General features: G+C 44.7%; 2 protein-coding genes across 2 annotated transcripts in view; both read left to right on the forward strand.

The window, feature by feature from the left end:
- The window catches only part of LOC135401568 (uncharacterized), a 44,187-nt gene extending 30,485 nt beyond the window's left edge, over positions 1-13,702 (forward strand). Inside the window, exons 5-10 of the mRNA XM_064634042.1 lie at positions 2,544-2,608; positions 3,429-3,534; positions 3,969-4,118; positions 5,048-5,192; positions 12,206-12,364; positions 13,552-13,702. Coding sequence (XP_064490112.1) covers positions 2,544-2,608; positions 3,429-3,534; positions 3,969-4,118; positions 5,048-5,192; positions 12,206-12,364; positions 13,552-13,596 — 670 coding nt within the window. The 3' untranslated portion in view covers positions 13,597-13,702. The remainder of the gene's footprint in view (positions 1-2,543; positions 2,609-3,428; positions 3,535-3,968; positions 4,119-5,047; positions 5,193-12,205; positions 12,365-13,551) is intronic.
- Positions 13,703-18,064: 4,362 nt separating this feature from the next.
- The window catches only part of LOC135400647 (uncharacterized), a 28,913-nt gene continuing 22,293 nt past the window's right edge, over positions 18,065-24,684 (forward strand). The window contains exons 1-5 of the mRNA XM_064632477.1: positions 18,065-18,360; positions 19,374-19,486; positions 22,179-22,250; positions 22,962-23,140; positions 24,485-24,540. Coding sequence (XP_064488547.1) covers positions 18,288-18,360; positions 19,374-19,486; positions 22,179-22,250; positions 22,962-23,140; positions 24,485-24,540 — 493 coding nt within the window. The 5' untranslated portion in view covers positions 18,065-18,287. The remainder of the gene's footprint in view (positions 18,361-19,373; positions 19,487-22,178; positions 22,251-22,961; positions 23,141-24,484; positions 24,541-24,684) is intronic.

A 24,684-nucleotide genomic window follows, 5' to 3' on the forward strand; every position in this document is an offset into this window, starting at 1 on the left:
GTTTTATCCTTGCAGGGATCCAATAAACAAAACACAGAAGCCGACACTGAAGATTTTTGTTTAAGTTTAATTTGTACAAGCTTTCACGTGGAGGTCCACGCTTCCTCTGTATTTTGTTTATGAGATCTACAGGACTTGACTCCCCTCTTCGTATATGCTTTTGCAGGATCGAGTAAGAATTGTGCAACTATCCATAAAAAATTAATCTTCGTAATCTTATTATTATTATTATGTTTTACTAAGATCCTTAGATGGATGAACGGTTATGGCACATTTCTGATTTCATAACTAAGCTAATTATTCATTGTTAACGTAGTTTGTTTAAAACAAGAGGTATATCATTCTGATGGAACTACACAATTAAGATGACATTCAGTGAGTGCATCCTACAGGCAAGCAAAGGGGTTGGTGCCCCCACGTGGTCAGCCACAACTGGTCAGGTTTAAAATCTGCGAGAGGGTGGAGGTAAACTTATTAAGAAGTATAACGACAGCTTCGTGGGCTGGTTCAACCGCGTTTGAGAGTAAATTGATGTAGAACTGGTCTGCCATTTTTTATTGTTCTGACTAATCTCTGTTTGCATGCACCGTTTTTATAAGACTGAGGCGCGTGCCCAGTCTTAGTTATTTACATAGTAGGTGTGCATGCAAACTAATTATAATAAGAAGCGCGTGTTGCGCGTGCGAGGGACTTGCTGGAGGCTGGCTTACGATATGGGGGCTGGTGCTCACGTGGTTAATTCCTCAGATGACACAGTGAGGTCGGTATCACTCTGACGTGGTTTACTCCAACACAGTAGGGCGTGCACCTAATTATAATATTAAGAAAGGCATGTTGCAGGGATGGCTTACCAGATAGAGTCGTGAAAGTGGGCTGGTGCCCACGTGGTTAATTCCTCAGATGATACAGTGAGGTCGGTATCTGTGGGCTGGCGCTCACGTGGTTTAGCCCTAATTAACATTCGCAAGAGCGGGATGGGGCGGGGACGGGGGCGGTCTTGTTTGTGGATGCTAAATACGCTAGCTAGCGTATCTAGCAATTGTTTTGCTAGATAGGCACTGCTAGGTGGGCTACATTTCTAGACTGGTGTAGACTGTAGACCTGGTGACGTTTGACATTAAAGCTCATTTCTATGTCGCTGGTGCAGCTTTAGTCCAGTTGGGGCTTGGTACCTTTTCTTCTCTATCCATACTTCATGAACTGGAGTTCACACAAACCTGCCAGGTTTGTTGTATGATACAGCAGATGTGTAAATGAGCCAGACGGACTGAAGCTCACGGTGCACGGCCGACTCCAGCGATCAGTTCCGACGTGCGTGAGCGGACGGGAATTGACGATCGCTTCTACTCGTACTTCACAGAGTGTGGTTGTCAACTCTTCAACGGTGAGGCGCTTTCTGCCAGGGCAACGTCTTAGGGCTTCCTTCACAGTTCGTATAAGCCGTTCCCACCAGCCTCCCCACAAAGGAGCTCGCTCGACAATGAATCGCCAGGCGATGCGATACTGGGCGGCAAAGTCCAGGACATCCCTTCCACCGACCAGGGAGAGGAGGACGAGCACTTGCGAAAGGTCCGAGCATTGTAGGAAAAAATGAGGGCTGGTACCCCCGCGCCTAGAGACGAATCGTCGGATGGCAATTAAGAAATCGGGAACGCTCATACAAGACACAAGTTCGAGGTGGACAGCCCTTGTGACGCCGCACGTGAGGAGGTCGATGTACGTCTTGGGAGAAGATGAACGAACAGCGGTTCAGCGAAGTCCATGCCGACAGCTGTGAAAGGATTTGTTGGCGTTCTGCGCTCCCGAGGTAGGGGCGGCACCGTAGCTGTTTCAAGGTGTGCCCTTAGGAGTAGTTTACCCAGAATTTCATCCTTGAAGTGTGATGGGCTCCGCGAGGGGGTGTATTTACATACTTTTGACGAAATATTGTGCAATCTCAAGATTTTTTTTTTGGTGGGGGGGTGTTCTTTAGATTTGGTAGGTGTTACGGTGGTGCAGGGAGGGTCTGGATAAATCACTGGGCCTTAGTTTTCGGCAGGTCAAGTATGAGCGTTGGGCACGTTGTGTGGTTTACCGTCCACGCAGAACCCAGAATTTGCTTCGCACCCTGCTAAACGTGCCTGGTCCGATCCCAGGTTACGGCACCAAAATGGGATACGTAAATGAGCCAGACGAACCGAAGCTCACGGTGCCCGACTCCAGCAACCTCTAATCAACAAGTTAAAAGAACCGAAAACCCGAGCCAGGAGCCGCGCGCTCATTCTGATCCCATACACATGGTGGCCCGTCCTCTTCCTCTAAGTGATGCAACAGGGGGTGTTGAAAGGAGAAATCGGGCGCGAGAAATTCTCAAACACAGCACAAGTGATGTGTTGTGTTTGAGAATTTTTTTGTGTGCTGTCTCTCTCCTTGTGTCGGGTACCGCACGTTAGTAGGAAGGGCATGCATTACCTTATATTTTCCCATATATCTTTTTAGCCAAATGATGTGTACCACAAACATTGCGCCCTGAAAAGGAATGTGCGTTTTTTTTTTTTTTTCAGGGCGACACTAGTCGTACAACTTGTGGGTCACGATTACAAGGACAAAAAGTATGTGGCTGTACATGGTGAGCTCCGTATTGCACCTTACGCAGCAGGGCAAGCGCTCGCTGATGTCGAAATAATTGGTTGCTCTTATACCCCTGTCGCACGGCAAACTGAATGTCATTCTCAGCGAATGACTTTCGTACTGAATGACATTCGTTCCGTGTCACACGATGAAACCAAATGGCAATCCATGCGAATGGCATTCGCCCAGCGAATGTCGGGGAACTCATTCGCTCTTCCCTCTCGCACCGACTGCGTACCCTCGCAGTAGAGAGGTAGCAAAAACGACAATGATAAACCACCTGAAGGAATCGAACACGAGTGAAAAGTTGTGCTCAATATTTTATCACGAATTTGATAACTTTTGACACGAAGGAAGGAAGGCTTGACACTGTTTTTCGGAGCACTACCCTCGTTCCCAGTCGCCACGTTCCCAAGTACGGTGCTGATAGGCTTCTTACTTGTCTTTGCTTGTGGTACTTAGGCAACTGAGCGTCGTTGACAACGCAACGCTTTTGTAAAATAATCTAATGCTTCGCTAGTTTCGAGAAAAAGAAATAAAAATGTAACGAATAGACCCGTATAATGCTTCATATATTCGGCCCTGGAGCCTTAATTATCGACAGAGACATCATTTGCGAATGACATTCTGTTTCTTCGTGTAGCTCGATGCAATACAAGCGAATGACATTCGGCGCCACTGTCATTCGCTGGGAATGTCATTCAGTACGCCGTGTGACAGGGGTATTATTGTGTTACGGCGGTCGCAAAATGTGCACTTCGTGATGTTGTGACAACAATTATTTTTTTTATCTTCTCTTTCTTGTGCTCGGCCACTAGAAAACCCAAAGCGCGGAGGAATATGCACTGGAAATAAGATTGTGATAACACAGGATAACGGACTCTTTGCGGGTGTTACGTCCACAGCAAGAAGGCTTGCACGCCTGTAAGTATACACTGTTCATTAAACAAACCACCACAAGTATTGAGCAGTTTCAATTCTCTCGTATATGTTAACTACTAGTAAGTTCAGTATTAGTATACAGAAAACAGTTGAAGCTACACGAGTTGTAACCTATAAGAGCAAATAGCCGTAGCATACAAGCCTTGTATATAGCTAATGTAGCGCATAAAAGCCTCAACTGTTACTTACGTAGCAGAGTTAGGCCAAATTGCTTGTTTATCACGTTCAATACTTTTTTTCCAATAACTTTTGCATAGCACAGAGCAAGTTGCATAAGATTCACACATATAAGCTACGCCTAAAGCACAGAAAGAAAAATGTGGAGGTTCACACAATTTCAGAACGGAACACATGTGGGGCCGTGACTTGCTTGAGGCAGAATCTTGTAAAGCACCACATCACAATCATATTTACAGCTTGGGCGCAAATTATGACTACAGGGAGACGCCGGAGAACTGCCTATACAGCTCTGGCATGCTCATGGGAGATATAGAGAAAAAGGAAACCCAAAAGGAAAACTACAGGATGTCAGAATGCACATTACGTGATCTGATGACGTCGCTAGGGTAAGTGTTTTCACGCGACATGTTTTTACACGCATTATATTTCTCCTTTACTGAGAATAACGTAATCATAGGAGGGAGAAACGACAAGCATATATCGCGAATATTTCAAATTTGGCTTATAGCTGGAGAACACGATGGGTGGGGGCGTGAAGAATTGCTCACTGACAATTGCTCAGGAGGCAAATGCTCAACGGTCAAATACTCATCCATTAAGTGCTGAAGTCAGAAAAATGCTCAGCCCTCTCGCAACAGCCCGCTTCTTTTTTGTCGTTGCTCAAAAAGCTACTACCATAAATCTACATTACATATTACGTTATGTAAATTACGTAAACACGGTACAGAGTACAGCGTTAGCCCACTTTTTTGAAAATTGTGTTCCATTTATTCATTGCTCAATTTACCGCTGCAGAGAATTGATCAAAGCTTTTCCACTGGCAAAAGTTCGCCGAAGACAACATACCATTGACCCAATAGAAACACTCTGAAAAAAAAAAAAAAAAAAAGAAACAAAAAAAACCCCGATGGTTTTAAATACGTATACACTATTAACCTACTTGGGACCGGGATCATTTTGTGCCTATGAGCAAAAACGTCAACCGTGCCCAAGGACGGAAATGCCGTGGTCAGAAACACATCATGTAACCGAAAATTATAATCCTTCGTCATGCGTGGTCTGTGTAGCTATGTCGGGACGAACGACAAATAAAGTCAACTCACGACATAACAAGTTTCTGACAAATTGAATGAGCATCTGTCCTGCTTCAGCGCTTGAGGATAACCAATTGCCCAAGATCCCAAGATGGCCACTCTATGGAAGAGAATTATAGAAGAGAATGTGCGCGTTGTCAGCGTTAATGGAGTCAATTATTGGGTTTAGTTATTGGAGTTAGACCGACGAATGCAGTTGAACACCATGTCGTTCTCTATAGGAACGAATCCAAGCGAGAGTGCTTGCCAAAGAACTCAAAACCTCAACCTCAAAAAACCCCAAAAAAACTTCCTGCTCATCTGTTTAACCCAGACAAGTACTGCGCTCGCGAATTCAACGGAGAACTCAACATAGCAGAATGCACAGTAAGTCAATTCTACTGAATCTCTTCTTGCTCCAAGGTGAACACTTCTTGTTCACTTCTTCAGATGAACCTTCACTCTACTGAACAGCTACGTTCTCGAGGGGCGTCAGTTGTCTGCGGGTGTTGGTAATGAGGAAGTTGGTATTTTTTTTATCTCAAATAATGATTTTAAAAAGCGTTCTTCCGCGATTCGCGATAACTGCGAGCGCACTACGCTAATGGAGACATTCAAGCCTTCAAGTCAACGGCCCCCTCCCCCCGGCGTTAAGCCCCATTTACGGAGGCTTCCCCACATTGTGAAAATAAAAGCTTCCCGCATTATACCAACGAAAACTGTAGGCAAAAAATTCAGAGATAAAGTTTTTTGAAGGTTTGCGCCACCCTAAGTAGCGACCTGGGGCTTAATCACTTCCATCGTTCGCGAGCCAACGATGGGCGGAGCTCTCGTTAACACGAACACGTGACACGTTTCACGTGACGCGCTTTTTTGCTCGCGTAACGACAGACGGTGTCGTCTGCCTAACGAATGTGTTCACGTGCTCACAGGCTTCATCGCCTACATGGCTCATGATCTAACGAGGCGCGAGACACTCGGGAGCTCGAGCACGTGGTGTACACTCTAAATCGTTTTACACCTTAAAGGGTGTAAATCACAATGTTCATGGCGCACACCTTTTAAGGTGTATTGTAACACCCTCATGGCAATTGGGGTGTAGAGGGTGTAACGCCGAATAAACTGTTGGGTTTGTGGCAATATGCTGGTAACTGTGTTTTCACAATTACCAGCATATTGCGTATAATCACATTGAGGTCCATATATGTATGCACATCAAGGTGACTAAATATGTGTGTAAACATGCACAGCCGACATACTGACAATCATGTATGGCGTGGCAGCTGTGCATGGCAATGAAGCATGACAGCTGTATATAGCTTTTCGTGAAACTGTAGACCTTCTCATGAGCAGGCACCTCCTCCATATGCATGTTCATTACTTAGAACGCTGCATTTATTCGCTGCATATTTCTTCAAGGCTTTGCAGTGTTGTACCCACAGATATCTAACCCCTGTAAAATGCATTACGTTGTTCATTATCGGCGACTCATCAAGATGTTTGGTCCTTTCCTGTCTGTATGGTTGTCCGCGTTTCGAAGGGAAACACCAGCATTTTAAATGTTGCTAGAAAAAAAAAACATTTTAAGAACATAACCCTTTCATTAGCCAGAAGACATCAATTTTATCAAATGTATGTGTGGTTGCAGCCCTTCATGAGAAATGCCACATCTACTAATGGTTCCAAGGAGATACTACTTCAACATGCCCCAGGAGCAATTAAGAGTTACATTCATGATTCACGCAGAATCTGTAGTCTATGTGAAAAGTGCAGTTGATAATGATAACGCATTTGCTATTGGCTTGCCAAAGAATCTTCCGAGGAAAACTTACCCGTGTTCATTGAGATTGCAGGCATATATGTTATTAACTCTGATACAATTTTTCTCATACAAACATTAACTACAGTTGAGTATGATGAGCACTATCATGTATTTGTTCTGTCTTGCAATGTTTTAAGAAATTTAAGCACTATCTCAACAGATCTTCTAAATCTGCATGCAGTACCAGATGGTAGACGTGTTGTAAATCCAGGGCATGCACTTTTGTAATGTAACTTCCTCCTCCCTGTTGTTGTATATATTTACTTTTGTTCATGTGAACGAAAACAAACGTACTCCCTTTCTACACCCAGGCGATACACTATCACCATATATTTCACCTGAGGGTGTAGCACACCATTGTTACACCCTCAGGAACTTCCAAAACAAAGTTGTAGGGTGTGAAAGGGGTGTGATCGTTGTTAATACACCTATTTTACACCTTTAAAGGTGTGAAACGATTTAGAGTGTATGACGCGCTCTTTTCGTTAAAGTGACAGAGGCGTAATCTCTCGGTCCAGTTACGATCAAATTAGATAGTTTGCCTAACGAGTGGGTCTACCCACTCGTTAGAATGTGAAAAATCTTCATTTGGAGATTTGCAGAAATGGAATTTCTGCAGAAACGAACATGTATTGCTCCACGACTGTGTACGAAATGACATGCTCCCCCTTTCATCTATTTACACCAGTGGTTACATGAGGGCTGTGAGATATTCTCGAGAAGATGCAGATGAAGACGAGAAAGAAGACGAAGAAGTGACAACGACAAGCCATAGACAAACCATGCGAGCTATCCAAACAAAATTAAACAACCTCATTGGCCGACAAGATTACAGCCTCGTTGGCAGCTGTAGTTCGTTCAGGGCGGTGACATCACAACACGTAACGGCTCGTTACGAGCACGATAGCCTCAACGAAGAAGCTAAACGAGGAGCAAGGATTGTGCCACAGCACGGCGTCGATAAGTTTCTTCGTTTCGTTATTCGTAACGACATGCTGACGTTGAAGCTGCCCAAGAAAGATGGCGGAGTGATTCTTCGCTTGGGCGATCACACAAGCAGCTAATTGTGCCCCATGGACGTGATGGCGTCAGGATGCCTTTCAACTGGACGAGACAGATTCTGTAAAGTTATTCCGTCCGCCAAGAAACGCTCTCCGCACCGTTTGTGAGGACTTGTGACCGTGTACTTCACTCCGTCTTGATAGCTACGGGTGTTGTGATGAACAACAAAGGCGAAATGGATGCATATAGTAGTGTTCGAATTGTTCTCTTTAATAGTACGTTGAGGACATAGTGTTGATGTAGCAATGAAAGGAAGAGCAAATGATTCTGTGGATTTCCTGAGGTCGATTGTCTTGAATAGTTTCATAACATTATCTTGCTTCGCACTGCTAACATGGAATTAAAACAGTTCACTGACGTTCTGTTCAAGCTCACTAGAAAACTGTTGCACTGCGAATTTATTTTAATTTAGGTGTCAGGCAGGATGCCTTTCAACTGGACCAGATAGATTTTGTAAAGTTGTTCCGTCCGGGAAGACATGCTGTTCGCACTGTTTATGAAGCCTGACTCGCTGCGCGTTGTACTTCCATGCTTGAAGAAAAAGTTACATAAAGTTAATGAAATGAGTGTACACGTTGAGGAGAACGAGCAGCCTCCTCCTCTTTCTTCTTTTGATACTTCTGATACCACTACGTCTTTCCTTTCTGGTCTCGGACTCCCACGTGAACTAGAACTCAGCACACACTAGTTCTCGTGTCATACTTAAGACATTCTCACCCGACACCATGGTCAGGGTAGGAAAATGATTTACAATGTTTTGCGTATAGCTCGATGATTATCCTTACAGCGATGTACATGTTTGTTAATTATTTTCACACGACTAGCGAGCCATACCGGGTGTTTCAGTTAAATCCCCGGGCTAAATAATTCGCGAACCGGTGTACCAATCGAATAACTTTCTTTTTTACAAGTATCTGTCCAATACCGCCTACAAGATGCGTACAGCGTGAATGAGCGGGAGGCGCTCATTATTTAAATAAAAATTCAATTGAGTTTCGTGAAAAAAGCTAACTTCTAAAGTAGGGCGCCGTCAGCATTAAAATGGGTACTACCCCTTTTGGGACCTTCAGTGGACACCTTTTAGAGAAAAATCTGCCACCGAAGTGGGTCATTTGTTGCAGTAATTAATTAGTTTCGGTTTACGTATCTTTGTCGCGGGTGGTCGCGGCGAAGCGCAAAAGGACGTAATTCATTGGTGTAATTCATTGATGTAAGGACGTAATTCATTGGTGGACATGGGAGTGAAAGAGCGTCCTTTTGCGCTTCACCGCGACCAGCCGCGACAAAAATATGTAAACCGAAACCAATTAATTACTGCAACAAATGACCCGCTTCGGTTGCAGATTTTTCTCTAAAAGGTATCTACTGAAGGTCCCAGAAGGGGTAGTACCCATTTTAATGCCGACGGCGCCCTGCTTTAGAAGTTAGCTTTTTTCACGAAACTCATTTGAAATTTTATTTAAATAATGAGCGCCTCCCGCTCATTCACGCGGTCCGCATCTTGTAGGTGATATTGGACAGATACTTGTAAAAAAGAAAGTGATTCGATTGGTGCACCGGTTCGCGAATTATTTAGCCCAGGGATTTAACTGAAACACCCGGTATATTGAGACGGGAAGAAAAAGAAGATGACGAACGAGCCTGCACTCTTAAAAATGAACTTCACCACATAGCACGCTCCTAGCCAACCATCATCCCGAATGACAACGTTCTCGCCCCTGATTTGTTGAAAACGGGAGGCGGAGCCTATTCTGTGCTGTGCATAATGAACCCAAAATAGGCTCCGCCTCCCGTTTTCAACAAATCAGGGGCGAGAACGTTGTCATTCGGGATGATGGTTGGCTAGGAGCGTGCTATGTGGTGAAGTTCATTTTTAAGAGTGTGGGAACGAACATTGGAACGCAATGAGCATGTATGAGAGCACGAGAATGCGAGCTATCGGAACAAATGAAACAGTCCTATTGGTCAGAGAAGATGCAGCCTCGCTGCCAGCCTGCTCTTCGCTCAGGGCGGTGACATCACAACACGTGAGCGCTCGCAACGTGCAAAATAACCACAAAGAAGAAGCTTCACGAGGACCACAGATTGCGACCACGCAAAGCGTCGATAAAGTTGCTCGTTTCGGTAGTTGCTCGATATGTTGAACGTGTGAAACGATTAAGCGTCGTCGTTTGGGATAGGTGGTCCACGCACGTTTCTCGGTCAGTGAAGATGAAACATTTGGGGAAACGTACGAAGGAACGTACAAAACACAGAGTACGCATATATAAGGCGAACTGGAAGTCTTTCACACCGCCTTTGTTGAAGTCTCGTACCATGACGACCCACTCCAGAGTAAGCACAATGGAGTCCATCATGTGGCTTACAGCGGTTGCCGCTTGCCTGTGTGTAATCCCACGCTGTAGGTACGCAGTAACGGCGTTGAGATCTGTGGGAAGGCGTACGGCACAGGACTCACCGTATTCACGAACGTTGCCTCGAATCTCTCGTGGCGTAACGCTGATGCCATCGTTAGCGCAGATGGCAACTCCGGCCTTTTGGTTCCCAGGACGTTTGGCTCCGGTGATGCAGGAGAAGCTCTTGATTTGGACGAGCATATAAGAATCCATCGCAGACTCTGAGAGTCCAAACTCGCGGTCGCAGTCTGAGCCTAAGGATGACATAACTCGCGTGTCACTTCCCGCTGTCTTCGTTGTTTTCGTTCAAGCAGCTCCTGTGATAGTATCTTTTTCCTCGTCTTTTGTCGTCTTCCCCTCTCGTTTTTCCTTCTCGTCTGTCCGCACACCGACACCGTCGTTTTTCCTTTGACATGAGCCTTCTAATGATAACGCATTAAAAATTCAGAGATAGATCGTTCCTTCCTTGGAAATAGCGAAAGCGTATTGTTCACAGTAGGCATGAAAGTACTCAGCACTAATAACTGCATGCATTATAAGCCACCAAACACTCTTACTGGGGTTTGGCTTATCTTCTCACACATAGTTACAGGGTGCCGCAGTGTTGAAAGAAAAACAGTATACACTGGTCCTGTAGGGGACCGGATGTGCTGCCATAACCATTGCAGCTATATGTGCCATATGTGGATGCGCTGCCATAACCATATTGGGGAGCATTTAAGGCAGAGGCGGAGAGTTTTCATTTTCCCAGGGGGGGCAAGGGCGTACCGCGAAGTAAGTACTCTGGCGGGGGGCGGGGCGATATGTTTATTAAGAAAAAAAAAACAAAGGGAAGGTAAGCCAGATGGATTGGCTTGTTATTCCAAAAAAACAAGTGAAAGAGGGAAGTCAAAAGAGGCAAAGAAAATAAGGAAACAAAAAGAAGGAAAGAAAAGGAAAAGAAAAATGAAGAACACAAAACTAAAGCTGAGGAATCACACACTCTGGCGGGATCCTATGATGTATGCAGAACTGGTATAGAAATAAGAGGAGTAAGGAAGAACAGAAAAAACAAAACAAAAGAAAAAAACAGAGAACGTAAACAGCGCACATGTGCACAACTGAAGGCATTACGCCTTCGAAAACTGAGTGCAAAAAGAACAAAATGTATTGAATCCTCGGTGTACCCGAAATGCGCGCAATATAATGAATATGGTCAATGAAATAGAGCAGCGGGAGTTGAACCCGCTCCCAACGAAGATGGTTCCGAAGATCCTACCGTTACACCTCACTGGCAGCTGCTGGTACCTTTTCGACTGCTTCGTTTCATTGATCTGATTGCTTTGGGCGAAATTCAGGCTATGTGTTGTGTCATCCTGTGTGTTTCTTCGCCTCACCTTCTACTGTGATAATGAGTATGGTGGGCGGATACATATTTACAAATTGCAAGATGCATTTTTGGGTTGGTGCCTCTTCGCTCTTTTGACCCGGGCGCGCCGAGCCCCAAAGGTTGTTGTCAGCCTCTTAGCGGGACTTCCTGGGGGAGGCGGCGCCCCCCCTAGTACATGTTCCGGGGGGGCAAGGGCCCCCGCGCCCCCCCGCAGTCGGCGCCTATGATTTAAGGATTTAGGGCGACGACGACGTTCCATTGAGAGGAAACATTTCTGTCAAAGTTGGATGAAAATATGTATAGGTGATAACATGCCGCTGCTTCCAGCGTTTCAATGAATGATGACCGGCACAATACTTTCCTGTTTTTCTTGATACAACAACAAATACACGAACTGTACAGTTGTCAGGTGACGTTCGAGCTTTTCATACTTAGACGGAGCAGAATGTTGAAGTAAAGCAAGCAGAGCACCTGTTCGACGTATTAGGTATGATGGAAAGTACACTATATGTAACTACTCATACTTATAGTTTATAAGGAATACTACCCATAGTTTATAAGGAATACGGTGTCATCAGTGCGAGAGCTTTGCACGATTGAACACGCCAGGTAAATGCGCCCATGCTGTACCTGAAATGTTGTTTCTGTCCTTATTGAGTAGATAACTTTACTATTATCATAGCAGCTTAGGTAAGTAGGGAAATCACCTACAAGATGACGTTGTTATGGGGTTTTATTTTCTACATCGTAGGACAAAAAATGGAGCCTAAGTGGCTATCCAGCAGCAGGCATGTGCCAGGTACGTTGTTGCTACGGGTCGATAGGCTCTTGGAGAAGGAATATGTTCAAGATGTACACCATTGGCGCCCTCGACGGTTATCGTTGCCATGCTAACGGAGTGCCAAACGGGGTGAGTGCCTACAATACATTCCTGCTTTGCGTGTATTCTGACGTACTGTTACCTTCATATAGGGTCATTACAGCAAAGGAACAGGCAACAATAACAACACAACAACAACAAAAAAAAAAAAGGATAAAATGACGAGCTTTAGAATCCCGCAGAACTGATGCCATTGCAATTCACGTATCTCACGCTGTGTTATCCCAAAATTTCCCAAAAAATCGTCGCCGGCGATGAAAGTCCGCAATCATCATCTTTAAATTAACGTTGTTGTTGTTTTTGGGAAGTGAATGGAAGCGCGTAATGTTCACATATCTTGGGTACAGAGACCCTTATCGAGCAAATAAAACAAATATTTTTAGTATGTAGTGATATTTTAGCAAACAATGTGAACCAACAGGTAGCACAACGCACAAGTGTTATGCTACACGAGGTGAAACTGGACAATTATATTGCAATCATTTATAGCAGAGAGGAAGTTTGTTTTCAAGGAGAAGTTCTACATCCTCACCTGCGATGTCTTCAGTGTTTGCATACATAAAAAAATAAGTTATATTTTTCTCAGCGGCATCTCAATACTCACATAGTTTTGCTATGCCTGTCGAGTCTTTCCAATATATTTACAATAACTTTAATACTGAGCATGAGTTTTTATGTTCGCGTGAGGATATTCCAGAGTTGGTAAAGGTAACATAGGAGTTCTTTTCATGAAACACTATAGCATTATGGTACGACGTGCATTTTTTCATCCAGTTTTGCAGTAGAATATTAGCAGTTTTTTATCGTGAGGAATTTATCGAAGTGCTCTGCGAAGTTCGTGAAAATGTTGTCTACTTAACGCATGTCATCAAACTATAACTTTGTCAGGATTATCGAGAAACAGTTTAATAACCGAAGGGCCCAGGCCTGCTTAAAGTTCAAGGTATAGTTTTCACAGTTCGCTAAAAACTGTTCGAACAGTGGAGATATTCCAAAGGCGCCTGATTTCATCGCAAAAAGAATAATATCCGACAACGACTTAACATAGTGGTTTGCTGCGAATGTGTTTGGACTGACACAACTTTGCCTTCTTTCCGCTTCTGTGTAATGGTAAGGCTAGGGTACCTTGGTCAAAATTACTCCTTGGGGGAATGACAGCCTGGTAGCATATTTTAATATACTGTGTTGGTAACTAACATTTCGTAACATTTTAACAGATTTGTGTCAACGGCGCTTGTTGGCATAGTGACCTCGCAGGATAGCCAGACAGCACACAAAGGAAACACATCAGAAGGCTATCAAAATCGAATGAAGAACGCACAATGTGAGCAAGAACGATACTTGCTCCGAAATAAAATGTTTAAGCAATGGCGCATGTTACTTTATTTGTTCTCCAAACAAGCAAGACACGAACCACGAGGCCGACGCGGCACGTCAACAACGGCCTTTATACTTTACGCCCATTACACATTCGACAGGAGAGAGAAGATCCCTCCACAGACATTCGTCTGATCCCTGGACAGTACAGTACAGAGGCGACGCGACATTCCAACCAGGTCCCCTGTGCGAAGTGTAGACCCAACACTAGTATACCGTCTGCCTGCAAATCGTCCTCGTTCCCTTAAGTCGCTCATATTAGACCCCTAGCTATGGGGTAGCGTTCCAGTCCGAGCGGAAAACCTCCCCACTTGATCGTCAAAATATAATTGTTGTTGTTGTTGTTGTTATTGCTGTTGAAGACGCTTGCTGAAGTCTTGACTTGAAGAGTTACAAATCCGTGTATACATTCTCTTGTATATGCTTAATGCATAAAGGAGTATTTTCCGTGAATCACTTGCGTCCGCTAAGTGCAAGAAACCATGAATGACAGACATACTGTTACTGGTCCGTTCTGATTGTTTGTTAGTTTGATTATCGGGACCCTGGTTGCAAAATGTAGTATTGAAAAATAACAGATTGTGATCCACGCTCTAAAATAAACTGCTTAAAATTTACAGTCGCGCAATTGACACATTCTGATGGGGCGTCAGTCAGTGTGACGTCACGGCCTCAGTTGGGTAGAGAGGTTCGGAGTGCTCATATCCGCCATAAAACGATGTTCCTGTGTTGCTTAGCTCCTCATGTCTTACAGCAGTTCTAGGCTATTTGAACGTGAGCGAAGCGAAAGTCTGTGTCAAAAAAAAGAAAGAGTGGAAACTGATCGTTATAGTGCTCACTGCTTGGCCGCTATTCGCGAAGTGTTGGATGTAAGTAATACAATCACCGCCTCCATTGCTCAAGGTGAAGATATTGAAGGGAGCCATCCGTCAGTGAATGTGGGGGTTCTGACGGCGTATTATTTTTGAGCTTTTTACATCGTAGCATTTCTATTAAAGCGGAAACTTTATAGGACCAACCATCGTCAGCAGCCATGTAGGTCCGTCCGTGGCAGAGAAAGTGTGTGTGGAGAGAGCTCGCCGGATAAAAATATGGCACGGAAATGAGTGTGAACAAAGGGTGTACATGCAGTAGGGCAGATGGGCAGTAGTATACAGAGGGGGCACAGTAGAGCACATGCATCGCCAGTAGGGGCTTGCGTCCGACAGAGAGGGAGGGATATGACGTGAATGTTAAAGTTTCGGTTTCAAACTAAAGTGAAAATTATGCAAAAGTTCGATTTCGGTACTGCGAGAATGTTTCCGGTATATGTACCGACAAAAAGTAACTCGGGCGAATTGCGGTAGGGCCATAAACGATTGATATATTATGGAATGTAAATGGAGCTTATCATTTATCTTGGAAAAACGCCCAGTGGACCCGGTGCACGTGTCTGCTGTATGCACCTGAAAGGAATGCAGAGCGTTTTCAATTCACGCTGGTGAAGATTTGCAAATATTTCTAGGGCAGGTGTCAAAATTACAGTGGGCCAAGTACCCAGCAAACCAGAGACGTCCCCTGAACATCCATGTCATATCCTGACTCGGAGGTTGAAACGTCCCAGGGAACACGCCACAAATCCCATAGACATCATCTGTACGTCCAGGGGACAAAAAAATCTTCCCCTGTTGCACATTCCACGAACATCCCACAAATGTACAGTAGACGTCCGTGGGATATTGACAGCTTTGAGATCGAGACGACGCATGGATGTTTATTGGGAGCTTGAAGTTGCTTTTATCATCTTCAAATCATATTTTGAAACATTTTGCGAGAGTTGTGTGTGTGTGTGTGTAGGGGGCTGGCGTCGGCACCATTAACGGACCCGTAACTATAGAGAGTGGCCACCACATAACTATTTCATTCCCTGTTGCCCCACTGTATCCTTTTCTGGTAATTCCCATAACGGACAGAGAGCGCGGTGGTTTAAATAAAGCAAACAGAGAAATGGAAAAGCTCACAGTTCAAAAACCTTCAAAAGGTACTAGCATTCCCTTTCCAAGAGAAAACAAATACTATATTGCTTGTCGCGCGAACTTCTGCGAATTCGAGGGTACTCCTCGCCTCTGAAACAAAACGGATGGCGAGCTGTCTAAGTATAATCCGATTATGCACAAAAACAACAGTCAAGTGACGAGTTGCGTGGTGTATGAACTCTGCAACAAGGTAACGCCTGTGTTTCTTACTGCTCTTGGTCTGAGACACTCAGTATAGGTTCATCAAAAGTCAAATTTGAGAGTGCCACAGAATTCCGCATCTCTGCATGCGGAATTTTGTGGCACTCTCAAACTCTCTTGGTGGTATGGAAATGTTCTGTTAACGATGTCTACCCAAAGACGCTGGGTATTACTGTATCTGTTCCAAGTAGTGGGTTTCCCATGCACGAGGAGTGAGATGGCCATTGCAGGATTTCAACTTCGGGTAACGTAGTCCTACACTGGCCGACATATTTAGCAGCCGGTGATGGCACATCTGCTTACCTAACAGTCATGGATATCCACGAAAGGTCGGATGTTCGCTCTGACTACCACCAGAAGTTCGTATATTTCGACATCGAGCAGCCATTTTCGATGAAAGAGGACACTTGTTTCGGGATACAGAGCTGTTTTAGTATGCTGTGTTTTGTCCCGCCACAAACAGTCGTGAAGTACGCCGTTTGAGCATATTCTGCAGAAGGTGATCAAAAGTCTTTCAGGTAGTATCTCCCACCCTTGCATCTGGCTCTGCCCTGAGGTCCAGATTTCTAGGAGGAGAATGACGATCGTAAATTGTGATGGTGATGTGATATATAGAACGAACGTATAATACGTGCATAGTCCCACATAGTGTTGCAGAATGAGAACGCTGTACCTCTGGGAAGTCACACTTCTTCGTTAGCACACTTGAATGTGAACAAAACATTGTGTAGCCTCAGAGGGAGAACACTGCCGCCACTGAAACAACGGTGTTCGAAGATGTTGGGGGACATCATAAGATGTTGTCCAGCTGAAGACACGTATCGCTCTACGTGCTAAACCCAAATTAATCGATGAACCGAACACAGATCCATCGGTCGGATTTGCAAGCACGACGGGCCCTGCACCGAGCTGCACGGCTACGATGAGCTGCAATTAATGGAACGCGTCTGGCATGTGTGCAGACATGTGGCTATGTTCACTCAGTCGTGCATAGGGGTATGCTTTGAAACAGAACTGAAAAGCAACCAGAAGAATTTTCAGTTGCTCAACACATTTCGGTCTTTACGTAGAAGAGACGCTCACTTAGATCTGATCATATTCCCAGGTACTTTCCTTCTAGAAGAGTCGTCATACGGTCTGGTAAATCGATGTACATTTCGGTAAAAATATACGCTCTCAAATTTAATGATACGTTTGAACATCACATAAATGGGATAATGAACCAAAGGCTCATTTCGAAATGCAGTAGTATGTATTGTCATCAAGTAAGGAACCTGTCTATAAAGGCCAGCCCTTATAGACAGAATGCAACTCATGCCTACGTTCTGCAGGACAACTCCACCAGAAGCTAGATTGCTGTGTGTACCCGTCACACCATGCTTATTTCCTTTCTAAGAGAAAACAGATACTATATACATTGCTTGTCTTGCGAGCGTCTGGACTTTTAGCGAAATTAGGACTCTGGCTTATTCGGCATTCATATCCCACGAGAATGCTAAACGTTTTGCTGAATTTCACCCATTTCATGCCAGTACCTACAGATACACACACCTGACACACTCCATACAAACTTTCGTCCCTAGAAAGGTGTAACAGGGGTGTGCAAAACGATCTACATCCAAATTACACAGTATTTGCACCGAAAAGGGTGTTCAGAATTTCAGTGTGTAGAATCGAGATCCTGCTGTGATTCAGAAGTTTGCAATAGCAATACAGCTTTTCAAATGGAGCAGGTAGCAGCCAAGGGGGGTTGCTAAAAGCTCCGAGGTTTATCTTATGTTATTAATTTACTTACTAATTAACTTGACGTATCCACAGTTGTGGAACCACCATCTGCATATATTCATTCACATACCCATTCACCCGTCCGTCCACGCGCGATCCATCAACGTTTTTGCTGGCTGTCGGTAATAATGTGCATGGCCGTTGCGGTTACTGGCAGGTGCACTTCAGATGCCTGTTGTTTCAAAGGCGGAATTAACGAACCACTGCTAGCGATTTGACTGGTATCTGAAATATTAACCACATTTCTTTGGAGAAGTCTACTGACATTACTGACATTAATGACTTACAACTGCCTAAATTAAATGGGCCCCTGTTGCTTAATTGGTGTAACGAGGAAAGGAAAGGCAATTCTTGCAAATTCGGCAGTTCGGTTGTTGGAAGCACTGCGAGAGTTGAAGTGAAGACAGCACAATTGCCTGTTGTAAAAGTTTAGAGTTCAGAAGCAAAATTAACCAGAATCTCCATGTGTGAGACATTGTTAACGCTAGCATTCGCATGAGTGGGCGCACTTGAGCCCATAGCTGCTCTATTGCTTTGCACTGTGCGCTGCTTTTATTACCTGACGATCGGCAGACATGAGAGAATTCTGCTTTTTCGTTATATTGATGTTCCTTATTGGTGCCATACGTTCAGCGGAGGAATCCAAGTGTAAGTTTTCATAATTCTTGAAAGTAAAATTCCAGCATTGGTTAGTGGAGTGGGTGGTTTTCAAGTTGAGAAGTGTCCCGCTACGGATGTTGGGTTCTTTGAACTTCCAGTACCAACAAATTTCGCTCAACTGGAGCAAAGCAAAACTTTATAAACTTGTGGCTTAAACGGAAGCCAAGATCAGTTCGCCTGTTAACGCTTGCCCTCCCAAAGAAGTAAGGTACTTTAACAAATACCCCACATTTTCTGTCCAACATTTTAGACAAAATCCTACCAACTCGCGTAAGTAAGATCGCCGATCCAGAGCAGACGACGTTAAGTGTACCTCCACGTTGGCGTGCGATTGGTTGCTGCAATTGTACAAATGACGTAACAATGAATAGAGACATCTGGATGGCGGTACGTCTAGTCGCCCTTGTTCGAAAAAAGTGCGTTTTTGTATTAATGCTACACCCGTTATGAAGGAGAAGTATTGGACACGAACTTGTAAATAGACTTACGAAGCACAGAACAACAATATTAGACTTCTTGCACCCGTAACTCCGTAGCTCTAGATGGGAATTCTTACCTCCTTTTAAGGGCGCTGTGAACATCCTCATAGAACATTGTTAGAAATTATTAGCGTTGGCCTTTAGGCACGTGTATAAACATTTTTTTTTGCTGTAGAATGTACGTCTTTCTGACCGTTCATTACCTCTAACGTTTTGGTGTTACAGTTTGCAGTTTAATTAATTTAATAAAATAAAGGTATGTAGATCAATTTCCTATGTTAAGCTAGTTTATTCATTAACTAATTAGGTTAAATACAATTACCTAACTAAATAAATGAAATGTGACCACAGCAGCCAAAGCCAAAATAGCCAAAGTAGACTGAAGAACCGATAACCTTGCGGACCTCTCCAACATGCTCCCTAAATTTTCCTGTGGGGCACATATAGTATATTACATTGTGACTTTCACTGTTCAGTAATGGCTTCAAACGGTTGTAACAATGACTGTATGTGTATTTACAGCAAAGCAATACATCCTGGGAGTTTATGTACTCTGTGATGAGCTCATGACGGAACAGATTTGGAACAGCTTTGGACGCAACTTAATGGAATATTTTGGTGCATTCTTCAATGCAGTAAGTCCACATATAGAACTGAGTGTCATTCAGAATGTAGGCTCTTAATACATCTAAACATATATCTTATAGCCGATAGCGAAATGTTGTCTTTTCTGCGTCCCAGCATCACCCAGCAGCATCACCCAAAGGTGGAACCATATGCGTTCCCTTGCCTGCCTCAGGGAAGTTACGCATTTCCTGATCCAGTCACTGAATCGCCTTAAAAGGGAGACATCTTGGCCCACAACCCCAAAATGGAACCACAAATCTGGTATCCCAGTTCCAAAGCGTTCCAGCCCGTGATTGGCCTGTTTCAAATTTCTGACAGCAACAGCAGTTCCTAATTCCCCATCCTCTGCTCACAATTTACAACTAACATCCCGGCTGAAAAGACGTGAATCTCCTAACTTTGAGCAGTGCAAGGTCCGGGTGTCGCTTGCAAGATTTGGGGGATGGGGAGTAGTATGACACAGTGCACACAAGAGCCACTTCTTTCTAATACATTGCAAGCCAGTCCTGATCCAGTTCATTGGTCTGATTGGTCAATCCCAGCTACGTCATAGACCCTCCCCTTCACGTTGATTGGTCTATTTGACTCATTAGCCACGCATAGTGATCGCTGATGGGCTGGCGCTCACATCAGTAACATGAATTTTTGGGCGCCCCTCTCTTCTGATCGGCTGCACTCATTCAGAGCGTCATTGAGAGCCCCATTTGCTTAGTGGTCTATTCCAGTCATTGGTTACTTTTAGGATAGCTCATAGGCTGGATCTTGTTATGTCAGGGCAGCGCCAAACCTTTATTGGTCTGTTCCACTCATTGGTTATTCTTCTAGGACAGCTCATAGGCTGATTCCTGGTATATGGGTTACAACATTCTCTATGGCTGATTATTGACCCCCCCATTCCAGGGTATTATCAGTTATTGGCTGCTATTCTGGGACAGCTCATAGGATGGTCCTTGATATGACGTACATCACCCCAAACTCTTATTGGCTGCTCCACTCATTGGTCTTGGACAATCTTTCACATTTCCGGAGCGCACATTGGATACCTTAGCCCATTTCCAGTCCCACCCACCCTTCGTGCATTGGCCTGCGCACTACTACTACCGATCACCCTGCAGCGAATGAGTTGGGTGAAAGGGCAATTCAGGATATAAAAACCTACATGGCCGCATATCCTGACCATTGCGGTGGTTGGAAGTGCGTGAACAATATGCTCCTTTACGCAATTTCAACTAATACACACAAGGCTCTGTCGCCTTTCTCGTCAGGGCATGCCTGAACTGGGTTACCCACCTGAGCATCAACCCGATGGTGCACACTTCTCCTACCCTGATGGCGCCCCACACTTGTGCAGATCTACCGAAACTAGATTTTGTCACCTCTAACAGATGGTCTGCTCCGCTCCATTCCACTTCGACACTCAAAAGAAATAAAGAACGATTTCAACATGTATTGAGCACATGATCGAGAAAACCCATAGTGGTCATAGAGTGGCTGATTCCATCGATCCATTCATCAGGGGCAGAAAGAAATCTCACACTCCACTGCACAGCCCGTGGCTATGGGAGCACTACGTGGCACTATGGAGATTGCCAAATACAGGGACCAGCGCACCAGAGAGATATACGAGGCTCTCACAATCCATAACAGACAAGAAAGCTGTGTCAGTGCACCTTCTATTGAATTTCAATGGCGCGAGGTGACTTACCTAAACGCATGACCTTTTTAGCCATGGCATCCTGTAGTCCCTCATTCCCCTCTCATTTCCGTCCCTTTCGCTTTTCTTGTCCAGCGGTTTGTGGAATAAACTTCAGTTGTTAGTCAGCGCCGGTCTTATCTGGTTCCTTCTTTGTACTCGTTGTTGCGTTGTATGGCGTTCGGTATGTGCCACCTTGCCCAACTTTTCGTGTTGACAAATAAGGGTTTGGGGCTGCCTATGGCGATATCCCGCCTATGTGCTGTCTTAGGAGAGTAACCAATGAGTGGAATAGACCAATAAGCGATTGGAGCGGTCTATGTGGAGAGGAATGCCATTGACATTGAGCGGTCCGCTGCCATAACGGCGGCAGTGGGATGGTCTATGACGCCCTGGATCAGTGCAGCCACTCAGCAGAGAGGTGCGCCCGAAAATGCATGCCATTAGTGCGAAGGCCAGCTATCACTAGGCGTCGCTAACGAATGAAATAGACCAATCAGCGTGAAGGGGAGGGTCTATGACGTAGCTGGGATCGACCAACCAGCAGGCTTGAAGCGAACTAGAACTGGCCTGCTCTGGATTAGAAAAAGGTGGTACTGATGTGTAAGCTCCTAAGTCTACTGGGGGTAACTGTGTCTTCTTCGAATCCTCATCCATCCACCGACACCCCTCCTGCAGCTAAAACCAGAGAGATTCGTCCCCACTGTAGCTGTCTAACGACTTCAACACCGCTCTTTGGTTTTGTTGGGTTAGTTAAGGCTTGCGAAAAATGGTGAGCCCGTGGTTGACCACTATATATTGTCAGCTCAAGTGTAGCTGAAATCTATAAATAAAAGACAATTGATATAGTCTGGAAGAGTACGATGTACGTTTCCTACCACAGCTAATACAGCTAGGCATCAGGGCGCCATAACATGTAATCAAAGCTGTAGCCACCGCAGTTTGCAACAAATATGCTATGTGCTTACACTCACATAGCATGTCTTTCTTCTCCATATATTTTTCAGATCAACTTGATCTTTCAACAGTTGCCGAACCATGGCGTTACGTTCAAAGTTGTCTCAGCAGATAGCGCATTGGTAAGTCCAGGAAAGAACTCCTTTCATCCATTCACCTGAAATGGGTTGGTTGTGGGCGCGAACGGCGAATGCATAAGAAAACAGGTCATAAAAAGTTATGTATTATCTGCAGTTGTATAAACTTTACTGACGAAAAACACCAGCAGCAATGGACAGATGGTCAATAATTTTACTCAAGACTAAGGACGATGACATGACCCACTGTTATCCGCAAATGACTGCTCTTGACTGTGCGTTTGCTGCCTCCCTGTTTGGGTAGTCATTGTGGCATAACTGTAGCCCATTGGAGCTTCTGGTTTCTCTACTAAAATTATGTTGTGGTAAAACGGCAGGCGGTAAGCCTTGTTCAGAGGGACATCAAATATCTGCAGGTAGTAGGCCACCTCTCACGTCTATATAGTACTTCTGAAATCGGGAAAATGATAACATATTCCCTAGAACAGTTTGTTGGGCTTGTTTGTGATGGATCGTAATTCGAAGAGTACCAAGGGGACGGGGACGGACATGCACACACACACAGGACAATATATTCATTTGCTGCACGGTAGCAGTTTCCATGTGCTGCTGCTTGTTCCTTGTAGCTTGATAAATAGTTTTGCTATTCCACTTTTAAGGTCAGCATGCGTGTTTGTGTTTGATGCTTAGTTCCCAGCCTTACGTGCCAATATCCGCTTTTTCACTTTATAGTTGAAAAATATTTTGCGTCTATAGAAGCGTGAGGACTTGAACAACAAATACCGAGCTGCAGGACTGAACAGTTCTTGGTCACAACACATCAATATCACAAATGGTAAACTCGCCTACGACCAAACGACGATGCAGTTGTCTCAATATTTCAAGGCCGCTGGTCAACCTTACAACAATAGCCATGTTATCGTCCTGTTCTCAGGGTAAGTCATCCTTTAGCTAAGCAATGAGCATCCCTGCTCATCGACGTGTGAAGTGCATCGACAACAAGAACGCATTGCAATAAAGTGTCGCCGTAATAATGTTGTTAAAATAATGATGGTGTTTGGGGTGTGACAGGTGATGCTCTACCCCAGTGGTTCTCAAAAGAGATTCGGGTGTTGCCTAGGTGCTCGTGCATCATGCTCGAAATTTCTTCATTGACATCGGGATCCTCGGACCAGGTTGCCCGGCGTGGTTGGCGCTCGTTGTAAAGAGTAGAGCCAGCAGCTATTGTCATCTTTCATTGTGTAGTAGCTAGGTTCCTCGAAGTCGTTTTGGTACCATAGGACATGGTATCATAGGAAGTTCCGTCGAAGAACATAAATTTCTTCTCTAAGAACTTCTCTTAACTTGGTGTTTGCTGGAGCTATGTGGTGACTTCATATGTCGCCTGCAGCTCCATTTTTTGTAGGTGGTATAGGTGATGATATCCACAGAAATCTCTGTTGCATGCTCACTGCTCCGCCGCCTTGCTCGTGGTAAAAATATAATAGTGAGCCTAAGGGAAACGAGCAGTGCAGTGTTCCGGGAGGCTTGCTGGAATAGGAGGGACTATCTGACTACCTGAACTGACCTGGCATCCGGTGGTGTACTTCCTTCGGAAATTATAGTGTATTGCTCTGGCGTGTCGTCGGCGCCACTCGTTAAAAGTTACCTTCCAGGGCTGTATCGAATTACCTTGAGGAGCGGGTGACGGCGATTGTGTACACGCGGGCGGAGCTAGTACCGAGCTGTTGCTTTCATGTAGGGCCGCAATGGTAAGTTCTCCGGCTTCCTCAATCATGTCGCGCCCTGATCATTGTTTGGAACCGCAAGGCAACGACGAAGGCGAAATGACCCCGAAGAGTTGTTCAATCAGTTCAAGTGTGAGTTCAATGAGTGTTGAATGAGTTCATGAGTTCAAGTCGCAATTCTATAGAGAACAGAAAGGTCGCAAATGGCCATATTTCCCGCAGAGATCTTGTTCACTTCGAGACGAGCGAGCAATTCGCAGCGTCATCTAGGTCCAGAAACATGTTGAATGGATGTTGAATATTACAGTTTATTGTTATCCTATCGTGCAACCTCGCGCAACACCCAGAAAGCTCTGACTGAAGACACTCGGCGTTAAAGCTTGTTTCTTGCGTGCTATCTCCCTCATTGTGTACAGGGCACCATACTTTTGTTGGCAGGGAATGTTGCTGTTACAAGTAACACCATCTTATATTCTCACATACATCTTTTTAGCCAAATGATGTGTACCCCAAACACTTGCGTTCTGAAGAGGAATGTGCGTTGTTTTCCAGGAGGACACTAGTCTTACAACTTCTGGCTCACAGCAAGCACAGGAAGGCTGTACATGGTAAGCTCTGTATTGCACCTTACACAGCAGGGCAAGCGCTCGCTCAAGTCAACATAATTGGTTGCTCTTATTGTGTTATTGCGGTCGCAAAATGTGCACTGTGATAACAATGTTTTCTTTTTTCTTCTCTTTCTTGTGCTCGGC

Source organism: Ornithodoros turicata, chromosome 7 (assembly GCF_037126465.1).
Source record: "Ornithodoros turicata isolate Travis chromosome 7, ASM3712646v1, whole genome shotgun sequence".
In the NCBI taxonomy this organism is placed as follows: Eukaryota; Metazoa; Arthropoda; class Arachnida; order Ixodida; family Argasidae; genus Ornithodoros; species Ornithodoros turicata.